At 48.0% G+C, this 26492-nt stretch overlaps 1 protein-coding gene across 1 annotated transcript in view; it reads right to left on the reverse strand.

Moving 5' to 3' along the window:
• Positions 1–10963: 10963 nt before the first annotated feature.
• Positions 10964–26492, reverse strand: part of WNT8B (Wnt family member 8B) — a 422033-nt gene continuing 406504 nt past the window's right edge. The window contains exon 6 of the mRNA XM_078643063.1: positions 10964–14866. Within this exon, the coding sequence (XP_078499189.1) occupies positions 14300–14866 (567 nt within the window). The 3' untranslated portion in view covers positions 10964–14299. The remainder of the gene's footprint in view (positions 14867–26492) is intronic.

The following is a 26492-nucleotide window of genomic DNA, read 5'->3' on the forward strand; positions in this document are numbered from 1 at the left end:
GAACCCCGGAAATTCGCTACAAATTAGAACAAAGGTTCTCCTTTTGTAACTAAGTAGCACAGGGCACTCTTTTTTAAAAAAGGGGATGTAAATAAGGTACAGACCAACTCACTACTTTTTATTTTCTTTGCACATAATTTGCAGACCACAAGTGATAAAGCCCTGATGAGAACTCGCAAAATGAAATAGCAAGTTCGAAACGCGTCGGCAAAGGCAAAAAGGAGGCAATCAACTCCTAGCAGGAAGAAACAAATTAATTATTGTACTGACTAGACCATTGATGAACTCGTATAGTCAAATATATTTGTTTTATTGAATTTGCTTCTATCTCCTTTTGAAAGTGACTTTATCCTTTAAATACCTGTTGAAATACAATGCAAAGATTGAGTATTTGCTTCATAACAACAGTACAACATGTATGTATGTGCTTAGAATTAATTATTGTTTGTATGTTTAATGTTGTTAATTAAGTATATGTGTAATGTCTAAAATGTGATGTTTGTCTCAGACAATTGAATTTTGATAATCAAATGAAAAAGTAAAGAAAAAGTAAAGGGTAGAAATAAACTATACCGGACAAATCTAGAAACAAGACTGATTTGTTGCTCTAATTAAAGAGCACTAATAAAGAAATTGTAGGGCCAGCACCTTGTTTTCCAAAAAATTAGTATATGGTCCAGCTGACCCTACGTCCCAGGACCTACCTCCCCACTTTTCACATTGCTTTATAATACAGCATGGAGAGTGTGCAATCAATGTGGGAGCGCTGAACAATAGGGCTATCCTACATGTCTAATTATTAACCCCTTCGGTGCTGGTGACGGAACCGCTCCGTCACCAGCGTCGGTTGAGCTGTGCTGGTGACGGAGCGGTTCCGTCATGGCCTGCCCAGCTCGATAGAACGCTCATGCGCGGCACGAATTCCGCGCCTGCGCTGAGCGTTCTATTGAGCGGGGCGGGCCGTGACGGAACCGCTCCGTCACGAGCACAGCTCAACCGAGGCTCGTGACGGAGCGGCTCCGTCACGAGCATGCGGCCGCGAAAATTCGTTAGCACTGCGGCGGAATAGCCGCCGCAGTGAAGTGGTTAATAATAGTTGCAGTCTTTCTATTTTTCCACTTCACCAAAGATGTATTGTTTACGAAGTCCACTTTGCAAACAAAGTGGACATCTTTTAGTGTGCTTTACCAAATCGAATTTCGTAGAGGAGTTTGTAGGGAAAATTCAATATAAAAACATTCGTAATAACCATATTTAAATACACAAAATCATTTAGAGTGTGTGTACTATTACTTTTATCGAAATAACATTATTAAAAAAATATAACATTTAAGACATTTTAGGAAGTGTACTGAATATGATTTACAAAACACTACGTAAGAAGATGTAGTCTTGCTAATTAACACCCAACTCACATGCAAATAGCCTATTGAGAAATGTTTTGGTACGTGAATATTTTGAATATGTCAGGTGAGGCATATTCCCTTTTCTATTTTCGGTATAAAAATATTGGAACTGGGCAGGGCTAAGCATTACTTTAGCTTCTGCGCAGTGTGTCATTGTGTGTTTGTCGGTGTATTTGGTTACGGCTAGTCAGCGTGTTACTGCGGGAGGATGAAACTCAATCAGTTCTTGCTGCGCTATTACGCACCAGGTCAGTGCAGTTCCAGAGATTCCAGCAGCTTCACGGTAGACTCTTCTGTGTTTGTGTGCAATAACTTGGACAGCGTGCAATTTAGAAGTATGTTGGTGGGCAGGATAACTTTACCCATGCATGTATCTAGTTTCTGAACATTATGTTGGGTCCTGGGAAGGGAAGAAAGAATGCAGCTTTCTCTATATATGCTAATAGGAATGGGTAAGACACAAATCGCTACTAGCTACTAGGCTCTGTGAGTACAGACTTTTGACCTTACAGAGGACCTTGAAAATTGCTAACTGACAACAATAAGGAGTCCGTATTTGGAAGCGAAGGAGCACTTACGCATCATTTTAAAGCCCTGCCGGTGTAGGGTTCGAACCACCATTTATTTTGGCAAAACATCCTCATTTCTTACGCATTGTATATCAGCAGGTAATCGTCTACCCTCAGTTATGCGGTGAGGGTCAAGCATCTTTCTTACTTTGCATATTGTGCTTCAGAGGGTGCTTCTGTTGTACTGTTATGCTTCCAAAATAGTGCATGGAAGAGTTGCTTCCTTACGGGGGAAAGGGCACTGTGTTTAGCAAAAACTTCTTTTTTTAAACAGGGAGATCAGAGTTTTGTTTAGTGGCAGTTTTAACACCATTAAGTAGCGCAGAGGGTTAATATGCCTGCTGCAAAGAACAGATCTTTATTTTATGTGGATAGCTGTGAGGATTATTAAAGCTAGCCTTTAACAGCACTTTAAAAAAACTTGAATGTACTTGAGAGAGGGGCTGTGGAGCAGCGTCAGATTGTCAGAGCAGGCAATCCGCCACTGCCTGCGGGGCCTGAGGCCAAGGCCAACTGGTTGGTCCTTGTTTAGGTCGAGCCTTGGCAGCCCACCACTCCACTCCACAAAATACCAAACCACATCATTGCACTCCATGGCACAGAATCCCACTCTACATACTTTCAGTACTATAAATACCACATAATTACTATCCATATAATTCCACAAAAAACTTTGCCACATAATTCACTACACAAATCCGCACCACACCACATTAGTCTATACCACACAATAACACAACTAACAATTTCAATCCAACCCACCTATTTCCACTGCACAACACATATATCCACTCTATAAACATAAGTAAAATACATTGTGATTTACAACGCCAATGGCTCTAACTTTCATAAATGTGAGACCTATTGCATTGCAAATGCTTGTTTTTAAAGATGCCGCAAAAATACTGGCCCTTTGTCAAGAGTACCTACTATGCAATGTTTTGCTATGCATGCCTTTTAAATTCACTGCTTACAATGTAAACATCACACTTTCATAACACTCTTCTTAAATGTACACCTTACTCCTCTGTTAATGCAGTCTTTTCAGTAAGGAGGCCATACTCCCAGCTTCCACATTTTTGGAGCCCATGATTCATTATATGATTTTCTTTGTAGGACACTCGTGATCAACTTTCACAAAGTTGCTCACATATTACCAGACACATCCACTAACACAATGAATGACATATTGGCTCTGTCGATGCTTATCTAATATGTATCATATACATTATTTGTATAGTACAATTTAAGGTTCTTAAAAACTTTTTTTCCTGATAATTATTAGGCTTAGAGCAAAGAGCTCTAGCTGCACTTACTTTGTGATGGTCCTGGCCTCTTCTGCTTCCACCTTTGCATCTGCCATGCCCCTCTCTCTGCACCTCCTACTCCCGTCAATGATACAATTCATGCCTGTGTGCAGCCTTTTTCATATTATCATTTCCCAGAGTTCCTAATCCTACCTACCCACAACCCTTTCTGAACTTCAATTTGCTTTTACTCTTCCCAGATGTGTTTCCCTCTCCATATGCTCTAAGCTAGTTCCTGTTTCCTCCTTCGTCAAAGGCAGAACTGAAACAAGTGACGAAAGTCAGGACAAATCCATGTTGACAACGATCGTTCTGACAAGTCAGAAGATGCTGAGCTGTGCTGCACGCATCATAATTGAAGTGTACTTTTCAAAATATCTTGGTTTTTATCTGAGTGACTCCTAGGGGTGTTTATGGAAAATTCCCCAAGGGCTCAATAGGCCAGGTTTTTTCGTGCCTCCAGGGCACTTTGGGATTATGGAAGTGGACAAATATGCTACAGTGCCCTCGTAATATAAATTCCACTGGCGCACATATAGCACCAACACGATCTCAATGGCACTCCCTCGGAGCGCATTCCCCAATGGGGCTTTGCGGGGGGGTGGCCGACCGGAGGGAGGCTCGCCCCCCCGGGGATTTTGGGGCCCCGGGAGGAAGGGGAGGGGAGGAATTTTAGAGGACACAGGAAGGGAGTTTTGGGCTGGTTGGGCTGGTCGGCGGTTTTTAGGCTCCTTTTGGGCTGGGAGGGTTGATAAGCGGCCATTTTGGGTCACTGTGCACCATTTCATGGGACAGTGACCCAGCAGCCGGGGGCTCTTTTAGTTTTGTGCGTATTTTAGTCTTTAGATTGGTTTCTGTGAGGAAAATTGTGGGGTTTCGATATCCTGAGGATAGCGGTAGGGATCGGAGGCGGTAGCGCGTCATCGGTGTGCAGGTTGCGGTGAGAGAGGTGTGAGGAGACGGGCTGTGGTAGAGGAGGCGGCGGGCTGACGGCGAGCAAACTGACTGATGGCGGCCGACGCGTTGTCTGATCCCCGGGTTCGGGAAGCGCTGCGTCTCCTCGGCGAGGCGGGCAGGACGGACCTCCTGCGCAGCGACCTTAGGGTAAGGCCACCGCGGCGCGCTGCAGATGGCGCAGTGGCGGCTTGCGAGCCGCCTAGGTCACGTGCGCGTAAGGGGGAGAGGGCGGGAGCGCCGAAGCGAGCGGCGCCCGGTGGCGGCCAGCGAGCGGCTGGGGCAGCGAAGAGGGGAAGGGGGCCGGGGCAACAACGCGGCGGCCGGAGGAAGGCGCCTTTAGCGTTCGTGACAGGAGCGGAGGGCCTGGGGGGGGCGGGGGGAGGCAGGGGGGGTGCAGGGAGGAGCGCAGGTGAATGAGGTGGAGGGTGAGAGAGTGGAGGGGGGTGCCAGTAGGGACAGGGCGGCTCGCGGGGCGAAGCGCAGCAACAAGGGAGGGGGGGTGGGAGGGTGTCAGGCGCTGAGAGAGGGAGAAGGAGGGGTGAATGGTCAAGTGGAAGATGCGGAGGGGGCGGGGAGGGGGCCGGAGGGGGGGGAAGGAGGGGTGCCTGGGAGTGGGGCAGGCGGGGCACTGGGGGAGGGGGAGGCAGGGGGGCAGGGAGTGCCGGGGGGGGAATCGCCGCTTATGGTTGAGGATTCGGAGGGGGGGGAAGAGGTTGGAGATGGAGGTGCGAGCGAGCTGGGGGAGGGGGATTCCGCAGATGACGACATTGTTCCTCCCAGCAGGGGGGGTTCTCCGCGGGGCGGGGGGCGGGGTGTGCGGCAAGGAGGAGGTGCAAGGGGTGGCGGAGGGGGGGCGACCGGGGGTCTGGGGATGCATCAAGGGTTGGGGGCGGACGGTGGATGGGGAGGGTGCGGGGGGGGCTCGGCGGGGAGGGGATACGGGGCAGGTGGAGCGGCAGGGGGTAGCGGGGGGGAGATGCTGGGTTGGGGTGGTTGTGGGGGTTCAGGGGGAAGCGCGTGGGACGGGCAGGGCGGGGCGGGGAGCTGGGGGTGGGGGGAGAGTGGGTGGGGGGGCGTCCAGCGCGGCGAGTAGGGCATTCTGCGGCGGGGGGAGAGGTGGCTGGGGAGGTAGCGGAGAGGGTTTTGCCCCGGCTTGCTGGACTTCCCCGTTTTTCTCTTGGCAGGAGCAGTGGGGTAGGGGCTCGGGTGAGCAGCATGCGGCTCCACCCCGCCGAGTGGATGGGCCGGCTCTGCCTAGTACGGGCGGTCGCGCTCCAACGAGGGACCTTGTGTGGACCGACGACAGATGGCTGGGCCATAGCTCTCCGACGCCCCCCTCCCGATGGGTCGATCCGGCCGCCGGGGGACGGGGATGGAGCAACGATGTGGCAGGTTACTCTGCTTACCACCAGGGGAGTAGGAGGAGAGTGAGTGTGGACTTAGGTACTTTAATGACGGAGTGTAGGGCCAAGGCAGGACTAAGCAGGGTGTCCACTGGAGGGGTTTTTGATGTCGGTGAGGGGAGTGTGGAGATGGAGTCCGAAGAAGAAGGGGAGCTGCGGGAGGACGGGGGGGAGGTCAGTAATGTTGTTGGCAGTGTTTTGCAGGAATGCCCCCGGCAAGTGGTGCCGCGAGTGACGGCCCCCCCAGCGGAAATGGTTAGGCGGCGGGATCCGGTGCGGACGCCAGCCTTGACGCCAGGTAAGACCAGTACGGGGTCGGGGAGTGGCTTGGGCGCGCCTCATGGAGGCAAGGCGGGTGGAGGTGGGGCTGGCAGTTGCCAAGTGTCGGTGGGGACGGATGCTGTAGGTGGGGATGACGTGAGACTGGTGAAGGGTAGGTACGTGATAGATGCCGGGGTGTGTACGGAGGCGGATGGCGCGGCGTCGGGGAGTACGGGGACGGGCGTGGCGTCTGGCGGGTCGGCGGCGGCGGGCGCCGGGGCGAAGGAGAGCTGCGAGGTTCCGGTCAAGAAGCTGCCATACATGGGGGTGGCGAAGCCATTGGGGGCACATTTGTCGATGGCAACTAGGGAGAAGATCTGGAAGGGGGAGTACGTGGAGATTTTAAAGTTGCTACACCGGGAATTGATGGCCAAGGAGGGGTCGAAAGAGGAGAAGCAGGAATTGGCGAGGCGGCCAAAAGTGCCGATTACTATCGAGAATTGGTCGGCGGCTTTCTTGATTTATGCGAGCGTGTACTGTGAGAAGTACCCGGACAGGGCGGTCGCGCTGTTTAAATACATGGATGTGGTGCGGCGGGCACAGGTGACCTACGGGGGCAATGCTTGGTCGCATTACGATGAGGAGTTCCGGCCGCGCATGGCGTCCGACCCGGAGGCTCAGTGGGGGGAGTTGGACGCGGACCTGTACCAGCAGACGATGAGTGGGGCAAAATTTGGCCGCACTATATACACGGCCAGTGGCTTGCCGCTGGCCCCCCCCCCTTTTTTCGGCCCGCCCCACCCGTGGGGGGGTGGGGACGGGGGGAGCCTGGAGCAGTCCCGGCGTTGGGACATGCTGGGATTTTAACAGGGGTTCCTGTCTCCGGCAGACGTGCCGCTTTAGACATGAGTGCTCCGCTTGTGGAAAACGTCACCCAGAGGCGCGATGCTGGGGGCTTTGGGGAGGCCCCTCACAGGGTCGATTCCAGGCTCCCGTGCCCGGCAGGGGAGGGGGTAGGGGGGGAGCGAGTACCATGGGAAAAGGCTTGTACACCGGTTAGGCTGGATCGGCTGGAACCTTTCTTGGAGGTGTATCCGCGGGCGGACGATGCGACGGTGCTGCGTCGGGGTTTCAGGGAGGGTTTTCCGGTTGGGGTACGAGGGTCCGCGGATCGCTAGATGGGCGGAGAACCTGAAGTCCGTGAACGCACACAAGGGTATCGTCCGGGAGAAGCTCTTCAAGGAAGTGAAAGAGGGGAGGATGGTGGGACCTTTCGAGGTAGCGCCGTTGAAAGATTTGATCATTTCACCCATTGGAGTGGTCCCAAAGAAAGAGCAAGGTCAATTCCGCCTGATTCAACATCTCTCATGGCCGGAGGGCGCGTCGGTGAACGACTTTATCTCGGCGGATTTGGCATCCTACTCGACTGTGGACGTCGCGAGGAAGTTGGTGACGACGGCGGGTCGGGGGGCGCTCATGGCAAAATGCGATGTAAAATCGGCATTTCGGTTGCTGCCGGTTCACCCAGCTGATCATCATTTGCTGGGGATCCAGCTGGATGGGTTCATTTTTGTCGATAGAGCGCTTCCAATGGGGTGCTCCGTGTCGTGTGCCTTGTTCGAGCGTTTCAGCTCTTTTTTGCAGTGGGTTTTTTCCTGGCGCACAGGCTCTGAGGCGATTACGCATTACCTGGACGACTTCTTCCTGGTGGGCAGCCCCGGTTCGACGGAAAGCCAGCAGCAGCTGAGCAGTTTTACGGACCTGATGGATTACCTGGGGGTGCCTTTGGCGCCAGAGAAGACGCAGGGGCCCAGCACGGTGCTGTCGTTCCTCGGGATAGAGCTCGACTCAGCGGCCATGGAAGCACGCCTACCGGAGGACAAGCGGTCGGCGATGGTGGATTTGGTGAAGGGCATGTTGGCCACGCGGAAGGTGTTGGTGCGAGAGGTGCAGGTGTTGCTGGCGCATTTGAATTTCGCGTGCCGCGTTGTGCGAGCGGGGCGGACCTTTTGTCGGCGGTTGGGATTGGCCTTGTCCGGTTTGTCGCTGCCTCATCATCACGTACGGCTATCGGCGGGCGCGAGAGAAGATCTGTGCATGTGGTTGGCTTTTTTGGAGCGATTCAACGGTGTTCCCATGGCGCCCCCGGAGGAGTGGGAGTGGGATGTGACGATGTCATCGGATGCGGCGGGAGTCGGAGGTTTCGGACTCTACTGGGCGGGCCGGTGGTGCGCGGAACAATGGCCGGAGCAGTGGCAGGCGGGGGGGAGAAGCATTGCTTTCTTGGAATTGTTCCCGCTGGTGGTGGCTGTGACAGTGTGGGCGCGTGAGTTGGCGCACAGGCGCGTGTTGTTCAAGGTGGACAATATGTCGGTGGTGCAGGTGGTGAACCGGCAGTCTGCGAGGGAGCCCCAGGTGCTAAAGCTGATGCGCGTGTTCGTGTTGAGGTGCTTGGAACACAATATCTTGTTTCGGGCTCAGCATGTGCCGGGAGTGGACAATGACATTGCGGATGCTTTGTCTCGTCAACAGTGGCAGAGGTTCCATGGGCTACCCACGGAGGCGGCGGCGGTCAAGACGAAGGTGCCGGAGGAGATGTGGTTGGTGGGAGAGCGCGGGCCGTTCAATTGGTGAGGTCGTCCATGGCAGCGTCCACGTGGAGGAGTTACGAACAAGCCTGGCTGGAGTTTCTGCGTTTTCGAGCGGTAAGGCAGCGGGACAAGTGGCGTCGGGAAGAGCAGGTGGTGCAATTCGTGCTGGGTTAATAGACAAAGGTCTGGCGAGAGTGACAATTGCGGGTAAACTGGCAGGTTTGGCGTTCATGGGCAAGCTTTGGTGGGGTTATGCCCCCTCGGCGGGAGAATTGGGAGGGCGTCTTTTGGAGGGTTGGGAGAGAGAGAGAGGGGCTCAGGTGCGGAGGGGACGGCCAATTGCAGAGGCGATGTTGGAAGGACTGGTGGGCTGTTTACCGGTAGTGTGCAGAGATCGGGAGGAGATGGTGCGGTTTTCCACATTGATGTCGTGGATGTATTTCGGGGCTTTTCGGGTGTCGGAGTTGGTGGGTTTAAAGGGGCGGGCGGGGCTGACGTGGGGGGAAGTGGAGTTCCGAGGCAGGGAGGTCGCAGTGCGGCTTCAACGTTCCGAGACTGATCAGCGAGGGAGGGGTACTTGGGTGTTGCTGGGTCCTGGGGGAACAGAGGCGGTGTGTCCGGTGGCGTGGGGGAGACGGCTGGCGGACGGAGGGGTACAGGTTGGGGCGGAGGTGTTTGGCAGGAGAGAGGCGGGACGAGTGACGGTTGCGCAGTTGTTATGGGTCCTGCGGCACGCCCTGCGGTGTATGGGTGAGGATCCGAAAGACTTCGGGACGCATTCGTTTCGCATCGGGGCGGCGACGGAGGCGGCGCGGAAAGGTTGGGGGAAGGAGGAAATTAAACAGTTAGGACGATGGAAATCGGACTGTTATAAGACGTATGTCAGGTTGCGAGGGGTAGTAGTGGACTAAGCTGGATTTTGGATTTGCTGCTCATATATGTTTCTTTCCAGGTGCGGTGGCGGGGCCTACAGCGGCAGCAGTGTCTATATACGTGGTGGGCCATTCTTTTGTAAAGAGAGCGGAGAAGGCTGAGTGGGAAAAATACAGGAACCTTAACCTGGAATTGGATGAGCAGTTGTTTAGGTGTCATTGGAGGGGTAAAGGGGGCATGCGTTGGCACGAGTTGGTGCCGGTGTTGAATAACGTTGTGCGGGGAGGGGTGTGCCCGGATGTTTTGGTGGTTCATCTGGGGGAAAATGACCTGGTTCAGTGTAAGGGACTGGCACTGGTAAAGCAGATGAGGAGGGATTTACTGGAGATCAAGAGACAGTGGGCAGGGTGTTACGTCATCTGGTCAGAGTTTATACCTCGGAGATGTTGGAGGGGAGCGGAGAGACCAGGGGCTATTGACAGGACTAGGAGGAAAATTAACAGGGAGATGAGGGCTTTTTGTGAGAAGGAAGGGGTAGGTAGAATGGAGCATCCGGAACTGAAGTATGGGGCGGTCTACTTTTTTATGGAGGATGGGGTACATTTGTCGAGATACGGGATGGAGCTCTATATTGTACAACTGAAGGAAGCATTGGATCGGGCAATAGGGGTGCAAAGGTATCCGAAGGTGCAAGGGTCCTAGGGGGGGGGGGGGTCGAAAGCGGTAGGGGGCTTTCGAGTGGCGCTTTTCCCTAGTTATAATGGGGGGGGGGGTAGGATAGGAGGAAGGAGCTTTACTGGTTGAAGGGGAGGGAGTGTACATAGGGCAGATGTTAAAACAGTTGAGGCAGGCGTTTGGGTAACTGATAAGGATTGTTATGATGTTGTCGGGGAACTGTTTAGGGGTGGGGGTGGGGGGATTGGTCAGGTATATGTATATTTAGTTAGGCCTAGTTTTGTACGGCAAAGGCCAAGGTTGGGGTATGTTTTCAGGATGCACCTGTCTTCCAATAAAAGCGGCCTTTATCACACCTTACACCTGTGTCCGGTCGGTTCTTCCCCTCCCCGTCTCCCGATGGGCCCCAATGCAAATAAGGAAACACTTTCCCTTGCGCCATGCCACATTATGAATGCAGGTGCGGAGGCAAAGTGGACATTAGGAGCAGTTAGTGCGCCCCTGAGGGCGCCCATTGGAAGGAGAAGGAAGGGGGCCCTTTGGACCTACCCAGACATCGCTCGGCAGGCAGGTGCAGTGAGTTACTGAACCCGCCTGGTGTGGGGGTGACTGCTGCGTAACTTTGAAATTGCAGGCTGGTTGCCTTGTGCACAGTGGCGGGATGACTCATGGGTTCAGACAGCAAGTCCGTCTTCTATTAATGCGCTGCGCCCAGGGCACTCACTGTGGATGAGTGCGCTGCCCTGGTCTTACTTGGTGCACCAATTAAAGGTACATGGCGGGCCAAGCCAGGGCAGAGTGGCGTATCTGTAATACAGGCCTAGCTTCAGACATACATTAACAAGCATTCATCACATTACAAAACCAAGCGCGGCTGTTATAAGAGTAAATAAATACAGGGCACCTTGATATGTTGCAAGCACTTGGCTACTTATTTATTGCATTGACTAATGGTTAACAAAAAGTGGCTATAGAAAAGGGTTAGCAGGCTGTGATTTACCAAGACAGTGTCATGGCCAACGTCTGCAACACATTGCTGTCGGTTTGTAAAGACCAGAAGAGTTTCCGAATATGTGTTTTCTGCACAAATGGATTCTTTTAACACTGACAATTCGCCACCTCGACACAGGTGGTGAGAAACACCTACTTAATTTTTCGCTTGCCATGCTAACAATGTCTGCAGTCATTTGAAGGGACAACAATTAAATGAGTTTAGGTTCACAAACATGATGATCGAGAGAATATATACAAAACCTGTTAACAAGAGAACATTACTTAGCTTAGATTACATTAACTGTGCAATAAATTAAACTTCAAAGTGCTTAACTTGCTATTTACAACACCTTTAAATAGTTACACGTGTTAGCTTACAGTGTTTTAGGATTTCACCTACTTCTGGACATGTTTGTTTTTATTTCTGTGTTAGCAATAATGTGCGGCGTATTGACTCCATTGGTAGAATTCTCACAGCAATGTACATATCTTACAGAAGAGGAAGAAAAAAACGTTTTCATGAAGAAGTGTGAGCAAAGAGAGAATGGCCAGGGGTTAAAAGCCTGCGGAAGTATACACTCCCATGTCGACAGGGTCTTGTCATGCACAGTTTTCTTTCTCTGTACACAGGTACTTCTGTCTACCACAATAGAGCCTTCTTGGCTTACCGCGAGTACTCCCTTACATGCCACCAAAGTGATCATGGAAAATATTTTTAAGAATCTGAACCAGCAATAACTGCTTTGGGTGCATTTAATTCCAGGTTTTGTAGCTTGTGTATGCCATCACAGATAGACACCAAGCATCATGAGTCCCTCTTGGCTCTGCCCCGAAAGTGAGTTTAGCTGGACCTACTAAGCCAGATCCCCACTGAACTGCAACTTTTTTTATTACAAGGTGATCCTCAAACAATGGTGCGTCCCCTTCTGTAATACCGATCATAAACACACACACTTTGCACTCATGTGATCTCGGGGGGCTGTTCCTTCATTTACATGAGGGTAGGGTTCTCTATTAATTAATGCGGGTTCGAGGACAAACAGTCTGTCTAGACTGCTCCACCTTAGAAGTGCCAACCTACTATCCCTTTGGGATGGAGCATGATAGGTCCCATGCACCCCTTGGCATTCATTCACAGGTGGGTACAGTTCCATCCTGAATCAACCTACCTTTCCAGAAAATCTGTATTGTTTGGTTTCAACTTCACCTTGCTAACTTTGCACTGCACTAGAGGAATAGCCTTCTGCCATGGGAGACAGCAACTTTCATTTTGATTTCATCACTATTTAGTACTGACCCTCTCTATTGAAAGTTCCAGCAGATGTTGCATTCGTGCTAAATCATTAGTGTTTTTCATCTGATGACAGTGATTTTATTCCACGGTGTAAGTAAGATTATGGTTCATATTTATGGGAATTGCACTGAATAATATGTACAGGCTATTAAATGTTCCTGATATGGAATAAGGTCTTACAGTAGTTAAAAAGAAAGAACACAAAATAGCCAAATATATTTATGAATAAAGGTCAGCTGGGGATACTGTGTTACAAACACAGTTTAGAATGTTCAGCAGAAATGCTAGGTGGGATACCTTCAAAGAGCAACATCAAGCACTCCCCTTGATCCTTTTTTCCCATTTTTCCCAGAAATAAGACCGAGGTGAAACAGTCCTAAGGAAATCTATTGGAAAGTGTAGATTGTGGTTAAGCGCAGCCTAAAATAGAGTATTTTGGCACTGACAGCCATGGACAATCTCCAGCATACTTGGAACAAACTGAACTCCCCAATCCACCTCACCGCTGCCATTGAACATCCAGGTTGGTGATATCTTGATCGCCCTATAGCGGTACTTGCTCTTGGTCAACTTTAAGAGACATCGGAGTCGCTTTAATTTCAAACCCAGTACTTTCTAAGACTTAAAAGTTAACTGGAAATAAAGAAAAGTGACAATATTGCGCAAATAGGTGCAGCAAGCACCTCTTTTCTCTTTTAACTTCTCGTCTCCCTCTGGACAACTTTTAATCTGAGGTATTTCGTGCACCCAGTAGCAATTTTACCCCTGGGAATCTGTATTTACCAGATCCGGTATGCAGACTGCGACTTAGACCGAACTCAAAATCAGAGTCTTAGAGGACACGTTTACCCCATGGGTTGCAATTAAAGCCTATTCACATTCAATTTTGTTAAGGTGGATAGTCCCTACTCTCCACCAGTAGGGCACCACCGAATTAGACTTTTGCGCCAGTCCAACTTTCTCCTGTCGTCTTTTCCTTCTTGCGACCTCGACCCTTAGTGGCGAGGCATCCTCTGGTCCCCTGATCTGAAAACATCAGCGCATAGGTTCCATGCCTGGGATGCTTAATTCTGAAAATCAATAGCCAGGCAAGCTTCATCTTTTCGGGGTGCCTGACTGGAAAAGAAGGGGGAATGGGCTTGTAGCCTGGGACTGCTTATATAGTCTGATTTTCTCACTCGCCCCTATTTAAAATCTCTATTTTAAAGTAGATTCATTGAAGTTCAATTATTTTTTTATATCTAACATTGAGTGGACAGAGCATCTTCTCGACGCGAGAAATTGTAAGGCAATGTCCAGTGGTGTCTATAGAAGTGATATTTTGGGGAGCACACAATGGGCTGCAGCTAAAACTGGCAGAGCTACCTCCGAGTTGCAATCTTAAAGAGTGTCTGAGTACATATGTGTAAATATACATCAATATATGAGTAGATAGAATGTATACAATAGTGGCACTATGCCTCAAACACTCACTGCTTAGCAGTGATAGCCGCACAGTTTTATGTACACGGCACTGTATATTTTTTCCGGTTTCTGCCCAGAAGAAGCAGCGTTCAAAATCTGTGGTGGTGGGGCCCAAAGGAGGCCAGGACAAATTGAGCCTGGAGCACGACCCATTTGCCCCCCTCGTCCCAGTAGTCACTACTGATATTTTACATGACTAGGAATGTAACAGCAAATGCCCCTACTTACGATGGTGTTTGTCTGGAGCTATACGGCACACCTTTGCTGGGTTCCACGTCTAGGCATGCTTATGATTTGATGGGTAAGAATGTCTGAAGATAATTTACTATTTTATTAGAATTCTTGTGTATCTACAAAGGCACCTGGATTGAATCACACTGAAACCTCCTGTCTCCTCTATGTGCATTGAGAAGAGTGGAAGAAGAGAGGAGCATAGTGTGTTTGCCTGAAGGAGGCAAAGGCAGGATGAGAGAGAGAGGACAATGAATATAGACAATACTAGTGATTTAGATTTTCTTTTTGAGCTTGAGGTCCTTCTTGTGGAGGATGCCACCTCCGCTTCTTTCGCGCTTCTGCTTTTTGACACAGAAGTACTTTGTGACATTTTTGTGGCATTGATCGCACCTCACCGCACAGCACCAGTGGAACTTGCAGTTGCAGCTGGACACCATATCCGCTCTCCTTTCCTCCACAGCTAGCCCGCAGTCACCACACAGGCGCTTGCAGCTTCTCTTCTCCCACTTGCTGAGTGATTTGCCCCTCTTTAAGCATTCTCTTCCCTCTGTGCCGAGCAGGCCCAAGGTCTTATTTTCCAAACAGTAGTTTGGAGAGTCCTCTAGATAAACCAGTTCCTTCTTTGAGATAGAGTTGAAGGTCTCTGTGATAGCTCCCCTGCTGGCAGCACTGTTTCCTGCCCCTTGCAACAGGTCCACTTTGAGTGCCTTATGGTACTTCTCCTTCAAGTAGGTCCCCACTTCACGGAACTCGGGCAGCTGAAGCCAGCAGGTCTGAGTGGTGCAGCTGCCGGACACCCCGTGGCACTTACACGTCCGCTTCATAGTACTTTTCACTGCCTAGTGATTAAAGACAGTAAAGAGGAACAGGCATTAGCATCTAAACATTGTCCATAATACAGCACTTTCTCACCTTCATACTAAATGTTTATACATGCACTTTAAAAGCTTAAACTGTAATTCTGAACCAAAGAGACATGGTAATCCTGGATAGTAAAAGTCAGAGATACATGGTAATCAGAATTTGTATATATGGGTTGAAGATCCCTTAAGCGTACATTACAAGGATGGTACACATTGCTGGCGTGTTCAAATGGCTATATAGAGGCACACTGCCACAGTCACCATTTACTATGAGGTTATGAAACTCCGAGGTGACTCCAATATCTTTTTTTTCATGTAGGGTTAGGGATATTTTATTTCTTATAGTAAACCATCCCCGTCCGTTATGGACATTCCTAAATTCAAATTTTTTTTTTGTAAATCTGTTTTATTGTTTTTCAGCCAAACAACACCATATATATCGGAATACATATACATATACATACATAATAGCAGTATGTCAAAGAACCACAATAGCAGGTCTGCTGCAGATCGCACTCTAACTCTGTCACCGTTAACTAGCCCAGCACTCAATTCCCGTGACATCCCTCCCTTAGTAGTCTTCAGAATCATCATCAGTACTATCATCATCAATTTCTGGCACTGGCTCACAAATGTCCCCTCTATAAGTGTTCCATGCAGTCCATATCTTAGTCCATTTTTGGGGACATTTCCGGGTTATATACACTGTTCTCTCCGTTGACATGATAAGGTCCATATCTTTACACCATTTCATTAGTGAAGGTACCTCCACTGCCCCCCAACTAAATTACATTTTTAGACTTTTCCTCATAGCTTCATCCATAGTGCCTTCAAAATAACCAAGGTACCCTTTGGAGAAAGAGATCCTGCCTTTGACTAATACTACATACAATTTTACACTTTGCCCGAACAGTCAGGCAATATCACTTATCTCTGCCCTTCATTAAGGCGGGCAAAGTTTGCAGACTTCACCTAATGTCACCTGAGTTGAACATTAGAGCATCTGACTCCTGCTGGTGACAGTTTTCTGCAGCTTGATGTTTCACCGTGTGTATATGAAATAAATTGGTGTGCAGCATATGTTGCATTTTGTTACTATACCTTCACACTTACTTTATGCTTCAAGGCATGTCTACCACAATTATATGGGCATAAGATAGAGGACAGATCAATAATTGTTAGATGTCACTATATCAATGTCATTATTATATCAACAAACACAAATATCACGCTCACTACAATGCCAAGGTAAGCATATATTTGCTGTTCTTGACTCCACATCAACTTATCTTGTTGGTCGCTCCTTCTCCGTCCTGGCCCCATCCCTCTGGAACTCTCTTCCTTTATCCCTTCGCATGGAACCCTGGTATCTTAAATTTCGTAAAGAAGTCAAGACCTGGTTATTCAACCAATAATGCTGCTTCCACTATCAATCTGTTTCTTCCCCTCACTTTTTTGGTCTCTAGGGCCGGGAAACCTCCGGGTAGCTGCGCGCTTAATAAGCTTAAATATAATAATAATAATAAAAATATGGAAAGGCGGTAATGCAATATTTCTGTCATGGAATATCTCAAGTGAGCCCCCCCTTTCAACCTCCGTTCTTCATATCTTGTTGATATAGTTTGTCTTGCTTTTGTTGAGTATCGGTGCAACAATAGCAATATAGATAAGATGATCACTGAAATGAATTACTGGGTAGCTAGGACTAATGTTATTCAGGGCATTTTTGGGTGAAACATAAGTCATGACTGAATATTTCTAGGTCTTCACTGAAAAGGTAGTCTTTTGAACCCTTCATCTCCAAAACTGGATCTACAATCTTTGACTATTAGACAATTTCAGCAAAGGGAATCAGTGTTCAGATAGGATTGTTTTTTCATGATACTGAAGCTTCTGTATGGACTCCTTTGAGCAATAGTAAGTTGGGACATTTAAAATAAATTAGATACTTTTCTTTCCAGAAAAAGTTGTTAAGATCTCACTGCTGTAGCTCAGTCTGAATGACACACAGTCCTGAGGCAGGATCAATATCATTCTTGAACAGATAATACCTCAAAACATTATAGTATGATTGCAAGGGCAATTCATGCATCACAGACTATGTTCAGAGAAGAGATTGCATTTCTTTTCTGTCCCACTTGCACTCTGCTCTACATGAATTCTTTGTTTGTATGTCTTTGGGATGGGCAAGACTCTTTTATGCTGAAACCATGGAATGGCGAGACGTCCTCCACAGATAATAAAACTAGCCCGTATTATTACATACACAGCACGAAAATAGTTTATCATTGTGGCATTTGAATTTTAGGCTACAAACCCTTTAAAAGTCCAGCTACTCTTTTCTATGTGAGAGGGCAATGAGCACAAAGCAGGACAATTTTCGTATGCAGCCATATGCGTCTTATGGAGTCAGCATGTGTGTTTTTTCAAACTATCCTGGGAGAGTATGTTGAGATTTGAGTTTCTAACCTGCTTTTGTGCAGACGAAATTATAGAGACAGTATTTGTTTATTTTTATTGAATAGACAAGGCTGTCGGAACTGTTAGAAAGAACCATGACTAATTACAGGGCATGCAGAAGCCAAGAATTAACTGAACATTTCCTAATTTTTTTACTTGGGGCTACTCCCTAATGGGGTTTAAAGAGTTGACATTATTTTCATGTTGAATTGTTTGTACTCTTCCATTACGACTCCTGTTTAATTTCACCTTCCTTATCTTTTCAGTAGAACTTTTAAAGGTCAATGAAAGCTAATTAGCTGCCCTTTTACCTGATTTCCGCGACTAGCATTTCCCATAAGCTTTACATACCATTAAGGTACATATTTCCTATTCATCATCATGTTTCCTTTATTTTGGTTCAGTGGAACCATAAAAGGTACAATATGAAACATTTAATATAAATACAAAGGAAATACGAATGCATTTAAAAAAAAAATATTACTCATCAAAAATATGCTGGTATAACTATTAAAGTTCACCAAACCAAGGCTTATCATATTTCCAAAACCATAAATATTATAATAAAAAGTTCTTAATGAAGGGAACATCCTGGTTAAAACAGACTTCGATAAAAATAAATACAATCATTCACGAAAATTAAAAATATAGCAGAAGGAGGAAATCAGATCAGGGACTATCACAATTACAATAAACTCACAAGATGACAAATGTGCAAAAAATAATTCTGGCTACTTAAAAGCTGACTTCGACCTAATATGCCAAACTGGCGACAGATATCTCAAAATTGAGTACACAACACAGTCTCTGGTATTGATTTTACATACCCTTAGAGTTGTGTGTCGGTCCCTAAAACCTAAGGGGGCCATTAGGATGGCGGGCCAGCTTTGCCCGCCCGCCACCCTATCGGGAAACGGGACCGCCCGCCTCAAGGGCGGGGGTCCCGAAATGTGCATTACGATGCGCCCGTCACAGTGGCGGGCGCAATCCTCATTCCAAAATTGTGGCGGGCGGTGCTCACTGCACCGCCCGCCACAATCTGACAAGCAAATGCACGCATTTGCATCCAGGAAGCGGCAGGCACCCCGCGGTGCCTGCTGCTTGGAGTATGCAAATGCGGGGGGGTACCACAGGTACCCCCCCCCATTGCACTGAACACCTCGGCCAGCACCAGGGGGGCCCGCAGGGGGCCCCCGAACCAAAGACCGCCTGCCTTTCCGTGGCGGCATTGCCGCCACGGAAAGGCGTGCCAGAATGCCCATTGTAATATGGCTGGCGGTGTCTAACAGACACCGCCACCATATTAAACATATTCCGCCCCGGCCGCAAGGCCACCGGGGCGGAAAACAGGCGGGCGGTGATTTTCACCGCAGCGGCCCCCCCCCGCCATCCTATTATGGTGGGGGGGAATTTGGCAATGGATGTCGGGCGGATTGCCTCCGCCAGGCCGGCGGTGGCTACCGCCAGCCTGGCGGAGGCAATCCGCCCGACATCATAATGTACAGGAATGTACAGGAATTTATATAGCGCAAATCACCAAGCGGTTTCTAAGCGCTTGCTTAGGGAACCCGTCCTGGTATTCCCCTGTGAGATAACCCCGGCAGGGTATCCGCAAGGTGAAAGCCAGGCATCCCGCCGCGAGGGGCTGTTGTGGAGATTAAGGAAGCTATTGCCCAGAGTCACAGAGTGTGAACCCATGAATCGAGTAGGCACCAGAGCGAGAATTGTCGAGTCCATGGACATTTTTTAGGACTCAAGACCCCGCTGAGCCGGGAATTGAACCCTGGTCCCGGGCTGACCTCTGCTTCCAGGTCTGCCTCCTCTAACCAGTGAGCCACACTTCTCCTCCATAATGGACCCCTAAATGTTTACAAAGAGGAATGGTCCAGCATAATCGGGGTTTGGCGTAGGCCTTGCAGAAAATGTTTCTTATGTATTCTTTTGCACCGAAATATAAAATTGTTGAAGTTGGTCGGTAGAATATTATTATTTTTTAAAAAATATATATATTTATTGTTTTTTTAGATATACGCACAGCACAATACAAAAAAAAGCAAGTAAAGTAATACATCAGCATTAGCACAAAAACAAAATACCCATGTCACAATATTACGATACTTAACAAAGATACTACAAAATATTTATACAAAATCAAATTCATACACTCAATCACTAGCCATACCCTCTTTCCAGTCTGCAATTGGCTTCCATATTTTCTTTCCTAATTCCCTCGCTCTTCTGCCCTTCCTAGCATAAATGCCTTTTTCTAGGTTATAAACAGCGAGAAGAGTGGCCAGCCACTGTTGCATCACTGGAGGTATTTTATCCAACCATTTTATCCAACCATGCTCTCGCTATCACGAGTCTATAGACTGCCATAGACACAAACACAAATCCCTCGTGTACACTATCGCCCTCTGCACTAACTCCAAGTAATATCAAAGGAGGGGTAAGTATAGTGTCAAGCCCAAGCGTACCAACCAGGAAGTCTTCGATACCCTTAATGAGTGTAGGAAGCAGGGGGCAGGTAGCAAAAATGTGTACACTATCTGCCTCTAAAGCGTTACACCGTGGGCATGCTATCCCGGAGGTCCCTCCCCACTGTGCTATTCGAGCCGGAGTAAAATATAACGAAAAAAATGTTTTATAATGCTGAGATTGTAGTGAAGCTGAGCACAATACTGAATGCTTTTTTTTTTGCCCCAGATCTAAAGAATTATGAAACAAGTCTGCCTCAATCTCTAACTTATTTGCCCATTTATCTCCATGTTTTCCCAAGTCATCCGACTTGGTTGCTACCAGAGCTGCATAAAACTACGAATTGAGCACTCCCCCCCCCTTTCAATACTCTCCATAAAGTTATTTTTATTAAATCCTATAGCCCCCCCTTTCCTCCTATTTAGAAAGCTGCGTACCTGGAGATATTTAAAAAAAACGACTCCTATTTATATGAAATGTAGCCTCCAGTGTTGAAAATTGTTGCAGACCCCCTCTTGACAAAGCAGATCCCCAATTTTCACAATCCCCTTGGATGCCCACTCTGCCATAGTTGTGTCAGCAAAGATCAATGCAGGTAGGGTTCTGTACTTATACAACCTAGTATACCTATTGAACCTTCCCAGGCCAACTTTTCTTGAAAAGGCAGACCAAATGTTATACGCGGCTCGGATAGTCTTGAACCTTGTCCTTTTAAAATAGGAATAATCGGTACAGCTAAGAAAACAATTCTCTGTGTCTGAGCCAAGGATAGTTACATAAACTTCAGTAGAGATTGATGTTATTTTATCATCTACCCCCCCACCCCCCACCAACCCCTGCATAAACTGCAATGCTGATGCCCAATAATAAAATCTGAAATCTGGAGCCCCCCACCCTCCTCTAGTCCTAGGTAAAGACATAAATCTATACGCTCTCCTGGTTTTCCTGTGTGCCCAAATAAACCTATTGAAAAGCGCCTCCAATTTATTAAACCAAATACTCTCAAACATCAGGGGGATTGCCCTAAACAAATATAAAAACTTCTGGAGAATCAGCATTTTAATCACGTTCGTGCAACCTACCAAAGAGAGATGTAGATTATTCATCCTCACCAAATCTATACTAACCTTTGACTTGAGAGGTGCCATATTTCTCTCAACTATCCTATCTAGATCCGACGAAATCTCCACCCCCAAATACACTGCAGCACTAACTACCCGAGAGTCATTACACACAACATAGGAATTTTTAACAATTTGGGTCTTATTGCTATTAAGCCTATAGCCTGAAATTTCACCAAACCTATGGGCCTCTAATTCTATCTCATTAATAGCTAGGGTGGGGTTGGGAGAAACTATTGCCACGTTGTCCGCATAGGCGAGTATTTTAAACTTTCTGCTGTTGACCCTTACCGCTGGAATATTCGGGTTCCCTTCTAATTTGCGCAGAAAAGGATCCATATACAAAGCAAACAGCAGGGGTGACGATGGACATCCCTGCCTAGTCCCCCTCCTGATGTATACCGGTGTGGTCAGGCCTCTGTTAATCCTAATACGAGCTGTTGGTTCCTTATAAAGTGCTTGTTTTGCTCCAATGTAGCCATCCCCTAGGCCATACCATCTCAGCACCTCCCACAGATAATCCCAGGAGACCCTATCAAACGCCTTCTCTGCATCTAGAAATAAGGCAGCGATAGGGTCTCCTAGGACCCCGGCGGCGTCAAACAACGTAATAACTTGCCTAATATGCTGGGTGGTACCCTTACCCGGAATGAACCTGTGCTGCATGTTGCTAACCATTCCCTCTATTACTCTAGCCAGCCTTTTCGCTAAGATTTTGGAGTATACCTTGGAATCAGAATTCATTAATGTGATAGGCCTATAAGATCCAGGAGCTGTCGCAGGCTTCCCTTTTTTTAAAATAACTATACTTTCCGCCCCTCCCCATGAATTTGGTATTGAGTGCCCTTTCTGCGCCTGCACAACCGTATTTAATAGGTCTATAATCAGTTCCTTCTGGAAAACTTTATAGAATTCCACTGGTATCTGGTCTGGGACGGCCGCTTTGGCAGAAGGAAGATCCGCTAGCTCTGAGGTCACTTCCTCCAAACTGATTGGGGATTCCAAAATTGCTTTCTCCTCCTCTGGCAAGTCTGGAGCTAAATTATGATTAAGATATTCCTTAATCTCCGCGGCGCCTCCACCCTCAGCTGAACCATAAAGATCAGCATAAATTTTTTTTAACACCCCCCGGACACCCTCTGAATCAGATATGAACATCCCCATAGCATCCACAATTCCCTTAATTTCTCCTGCCGATGCTTGCTGCCTGCTGCGAATAGCCAAAATATGCCCAACTTTCTCGCTTAATTCAAAGGACTGTTCCTTCTTAGCTAAATATTTGACTGCAGTCTTATTAGCAATATCCTCTATTGCCTCCGCTTTTAATGCAATAATTTTTAATAAGTGCTGCTCAACCGGCATACCCCGTTGAATTAGTAGGTTGAGGTCTTCCTCTGCCTTAACTAAAGCCCTTACTAGGTCCTCCACTCTGCGTCTCTCAGAGTTCTGTTTATGCAATGAGTAACTAAGGGTCTCCCCTCTGACTCCAGCCTTAAACGCATCCCAAGCATTACCTGAAGCTGTGCTCCCCCTATTATTCCTCCAAAAATCCTTAATCCAAATGTTCATATAGTTAATATACCCGCTGTCTTTTAGGAGGGCTCTCTCAAATGTCCAGATATTTTGTTTAACAGCGGTACCCATTAGATTAATAGAAAGAATCAAGGGATTATGGTCTGAAACAATTCTAGGCAGTTTCTCTATTTTAGATCTAGATAATAGGGAATTTGAAACCAAAAAGTAGTCTAATCTCACAAGGATTCTGTGGGGGGCCGAAAAAATAGGTAGTACCATCCAACCGTGGATTGAGTTTAGCCCATACATCCGTCAATGCGTTATGTTCTGCCATAGCTGTTAATGCCCGTAGTGTTCTCCTCTTCCTGCCAGTATATCCCCTCCCTGATTGAACCTCAACGTCTGAGGGGCTATTGATATTAAAATCGCCACAACATACAATTGGTTCAGGCCAGTTTGCTAATTCAGTATCTAAATACTCCAATATGTCAGGGTCATCTTCTGTGGAGCCATAGATCGACACCAGCGTGAATTTCTCTCCCCTATATATTACCTCAGCTATTACCCACCTACCCCATGCATCTTCCACCTTTCTAATCACTGAACAGTCCCTCCCTTTACAAAGTATAGCTACCCCTCTTGTTTTGGAGCCTTGTTTAGTATTAGCCAATAAAGTAAACCCCAGTTGTTCAAGCAAGAATCCCTTTCCCCCCTCCACATGGGTCTCTTGTAAGCAAACAAAATCCAACTTCATTGTTTTTAATATTGCAGACACCCGAAGTCTTTTCTGTGTATCATTTAATCCGCAAACATTAATTGTAGCAATCCTGCAAGACATTTTAAAAAACGGCAAATGGTTGTTCTACTGCTTTAGCCACATCCTCATTAAAAAAAGAAAAAGAAAAATCGTGCTGTGCTGTAAGTGCTTCCAGTGCTGTGCGTGCCCTGTCTTACCCCTTCCCCTGACCCCCCACCCCCCTTCCCCTGCGCTCCAAACCCCCCCTCCCGCCCCCCCCTACGGGCAAATAGGTCACACATGACCTCTATGTGTGGTCACCTTAGACATGTAGCAGTCGCCTCCTCCCCCCCCTAGAATAATCACCAAAACATACCAGAGTGAACCTCCTTCTACGATAAGTCGATTATAAGCTAAGGGACCCTTAGACTAAACCAGTACCATAGGGAATTTTGCCTCCTCTGCCTCATTCTTTCCCCCCCCTTTCCTGTATCCCAATGTCTCTACCATGTACTCTTGTGCTTTGATTTCCGAAAAAAACATTTTCACCTGCCCTTTAGTGATCACCTTTAGTTTGGCTGGATACAACAAATAGGCCTCTGAACCCAGGGCCTGGAGAGGAGCGATAAGCTGTCTCAATCGCCACCTGCGTTCGACCATGGCATGACAAAAATCCGGCCTAGCGAAGAAAGTGATATTATTAAAAGAGCGTTTGGCCTCCGGCTTTGCCTTATCTAAGATCAGTTGCCTCAACAAGAAGTTTCCTACAAAGATAAGGATGGCTCTAGGTCTGCCCTCTTGGACTCCAGGCTGTCCTCTCCTGATTGTAAACGGGAATCGGTGCGCCCTTTGGATTTCTATCTCCCAGTGCCAAGAAGATAACTCCGGAAAAGCCCCCTTCAGTAGATTCACAACAAATAGCCTGGTGTCCTGCCCTTCCAGTTCCTCCGCCACCCCCAAAAGTCTTATGTTGTTGCGGCGTTGCCGATTTTCGTAGTCCTCTAGCTTCCATTGAACATATTCAGCCATCTTCTGCTGGTCTTGTTTAAACGTCTGGAGGCTGTTGAGATCACCCTCAAGTTTCCCTGTTCTTTCTTCAACATGGGTCATCCTCTCCGAGATCTCGTCATACAATTTGTTCATCTTTCTTAGGGTATTCTGTATCTTTCTTGACCCCTGCCTTGCCCTCCGGCTCTCGGCCCTGGCCTCGCTTTGCATAGATTTAAGGGTATTAAACAGCATATCCATAGACACAGGTTGGGGTGACATTTGGGGGAGGACCTGGTCCTCACTCGCACCAGGGGCAGCATCCTGCTCGTAGTAAGTTTGTGAGGTGGCTGAATAGTCCCACTCTAGCTTATTTGTAGGGGCCGCAGGGCTGCCTGAGGGATTACGTTTTCTCCTGGATAAGCGCCTCCTTTTCTGCGTACTTCTAGGAGCTGTGGGGCTACTTCCTGTGTCCGTGTATTCTCCTGAACTCTCTTCATCTGAACCCATAGATTCAGAATCTTCATTAACTGAATAGAACCAATCCGGTGAGGCAGCCCCGCCACTGAAACAGCCACCAGCCCCTGGCTCGCCGAGCCTGTCCTGATCCTCTCCTGGGCGATGTGCTACTGACCCCCCCAGGGCTAGACTGTCCTGATTGACCCGTGGCGCCCCATCGCCACTTTGCAACGTCTCCTCTGTCTCCGCCGATTCTGCCCCCTCAGCCTTGTCAGAGCCTTGTGCATTGCCTGTTATATTTAAAGCTCTAGCGGGGCCTTTAGCACCACTGCCCCCAGCGCTATGTACGCATAGTTTACTGCTGTCACCCCAGTTACTCACTGTCCGATCAGCATCATGTACTGCTGGTTCCTTCGATCCGCTCTCGACCCACTGCACCGGGATCTGGGTTGCCGCCAAGACTCCTGCCTGCTCGGACTGTTTGGTTACCACGGAAACTACAGAGACAGCGTCCACGAGGACGTTCTGAAGCTCAGCCCCCTCTCCGTCGCTCGCATTGCTGACAGCGTCCTCTGCCATCACCGAAGGTTTGGATGCAAAACTTTCCGTCATTGTGGCCTGCCGCATGTTATTTTCCTTTATTTGTAGCTTCTGCTTTATCTGCCGAGGGGGAGCATAGCTGCGAGGGGCGCCAGGGGTTGGTCCCGCTTCACTGCCGGCCCGCACATTTCCAGAGTTTTTCCCCAATGCTTTTCTGGCAGTACCAGCGATATTGCCCTTCAAGGGAGAAGTTTTAGGCTCGGGTTTATTCTTTTCCTTGCCTGCCGCTTCTTTAGCCTTCGTTTTGCTGGCCTTTGTAATGCGTGGCGGCATCTTGCCGGTGCCTTTCAGACACAGTGCGATGAGGTCCGTTATCTTTCTCCGAGCCCGGAGAAGGATTCTCTTCAGCAACACACAAGTTCCCTGCTGCCAGAAAGTGATGACCTGATCGTCGGATTTGCCGTCTGAATAGCCACAGGAATCCGCTTTCATCGCTGAGGAAATAATTCACTTTTCTTCCATTCCAGATTATGGAGGGGAGAAGGAGTAAGGTGCGACTAACCACTACAGTCCACCAGCGGCCATCTTGCCTCCCACCTGGTCGGTAGAATATTATACAAGTCGTAATTAAGACACCCGAAATCTGTTGAGAGATTTGAAATATTGATTACTCATGGATTGGCATTCTCACTATATATACATGAAGATTTGCTCCTTTTAAAGGGTATTCTTGGAGAAAGCTATTTGGACAGCAACTAAGCTTCTAACATAACAAATTACGCACACTCTTGATCATCACTTCTATTTAGTTTTTATTTGAAGAACTTTTGCACCTTTCATCTATCATTTGATGCTTTTTAACCAATGTTAACACCCTACGCTTTGTCAAAAGTCATATAATAAAACATAGTTATTTGCATGCTGTATCTTCAGACTGTGTGCTGCTTAAAGAATTTCACAAAATTTAGTGCAGGTATGCAACCTGCACTTGCTACCTATCAGTGGATCAATTTTACGTACAACTGAACTGAGAATATGGTTCAAATAAACTGTATGGTGTGGAGACAAGATGGCGGCCATTTAAGATGCTGAAAATGGCTCCTCTGCTTGCCGCCCAAAAAAGTGCCGCGATCTGGCCCTGGACCCCGCAGATGTCGCATATCGGGGGGGATTATCCCCAGAAACAGCCCGGAACAGTACGGGCCCGACAAACACTCTTCCTGCCCCGCCTGCGAACAAGCAAGTGATCGTGACCGCTGTACCACAAGATTCAATATGGTGGCAGTGGCATCCACAGCTACCTGGC

This window comes from Lissotriton helveticus, chromosome 5_1 (genome assembly GCF_964261635.1).
Source record: "Lissotriton helveticus chromosome 5_1, aLisHel1.1, whole genome shotgun sequence".
NCBI lineage: Eukaryota > Metazoa > Chordata > Amphibia > Caudata > Salamandridae > Lissotriton > Lissotriton helveticus.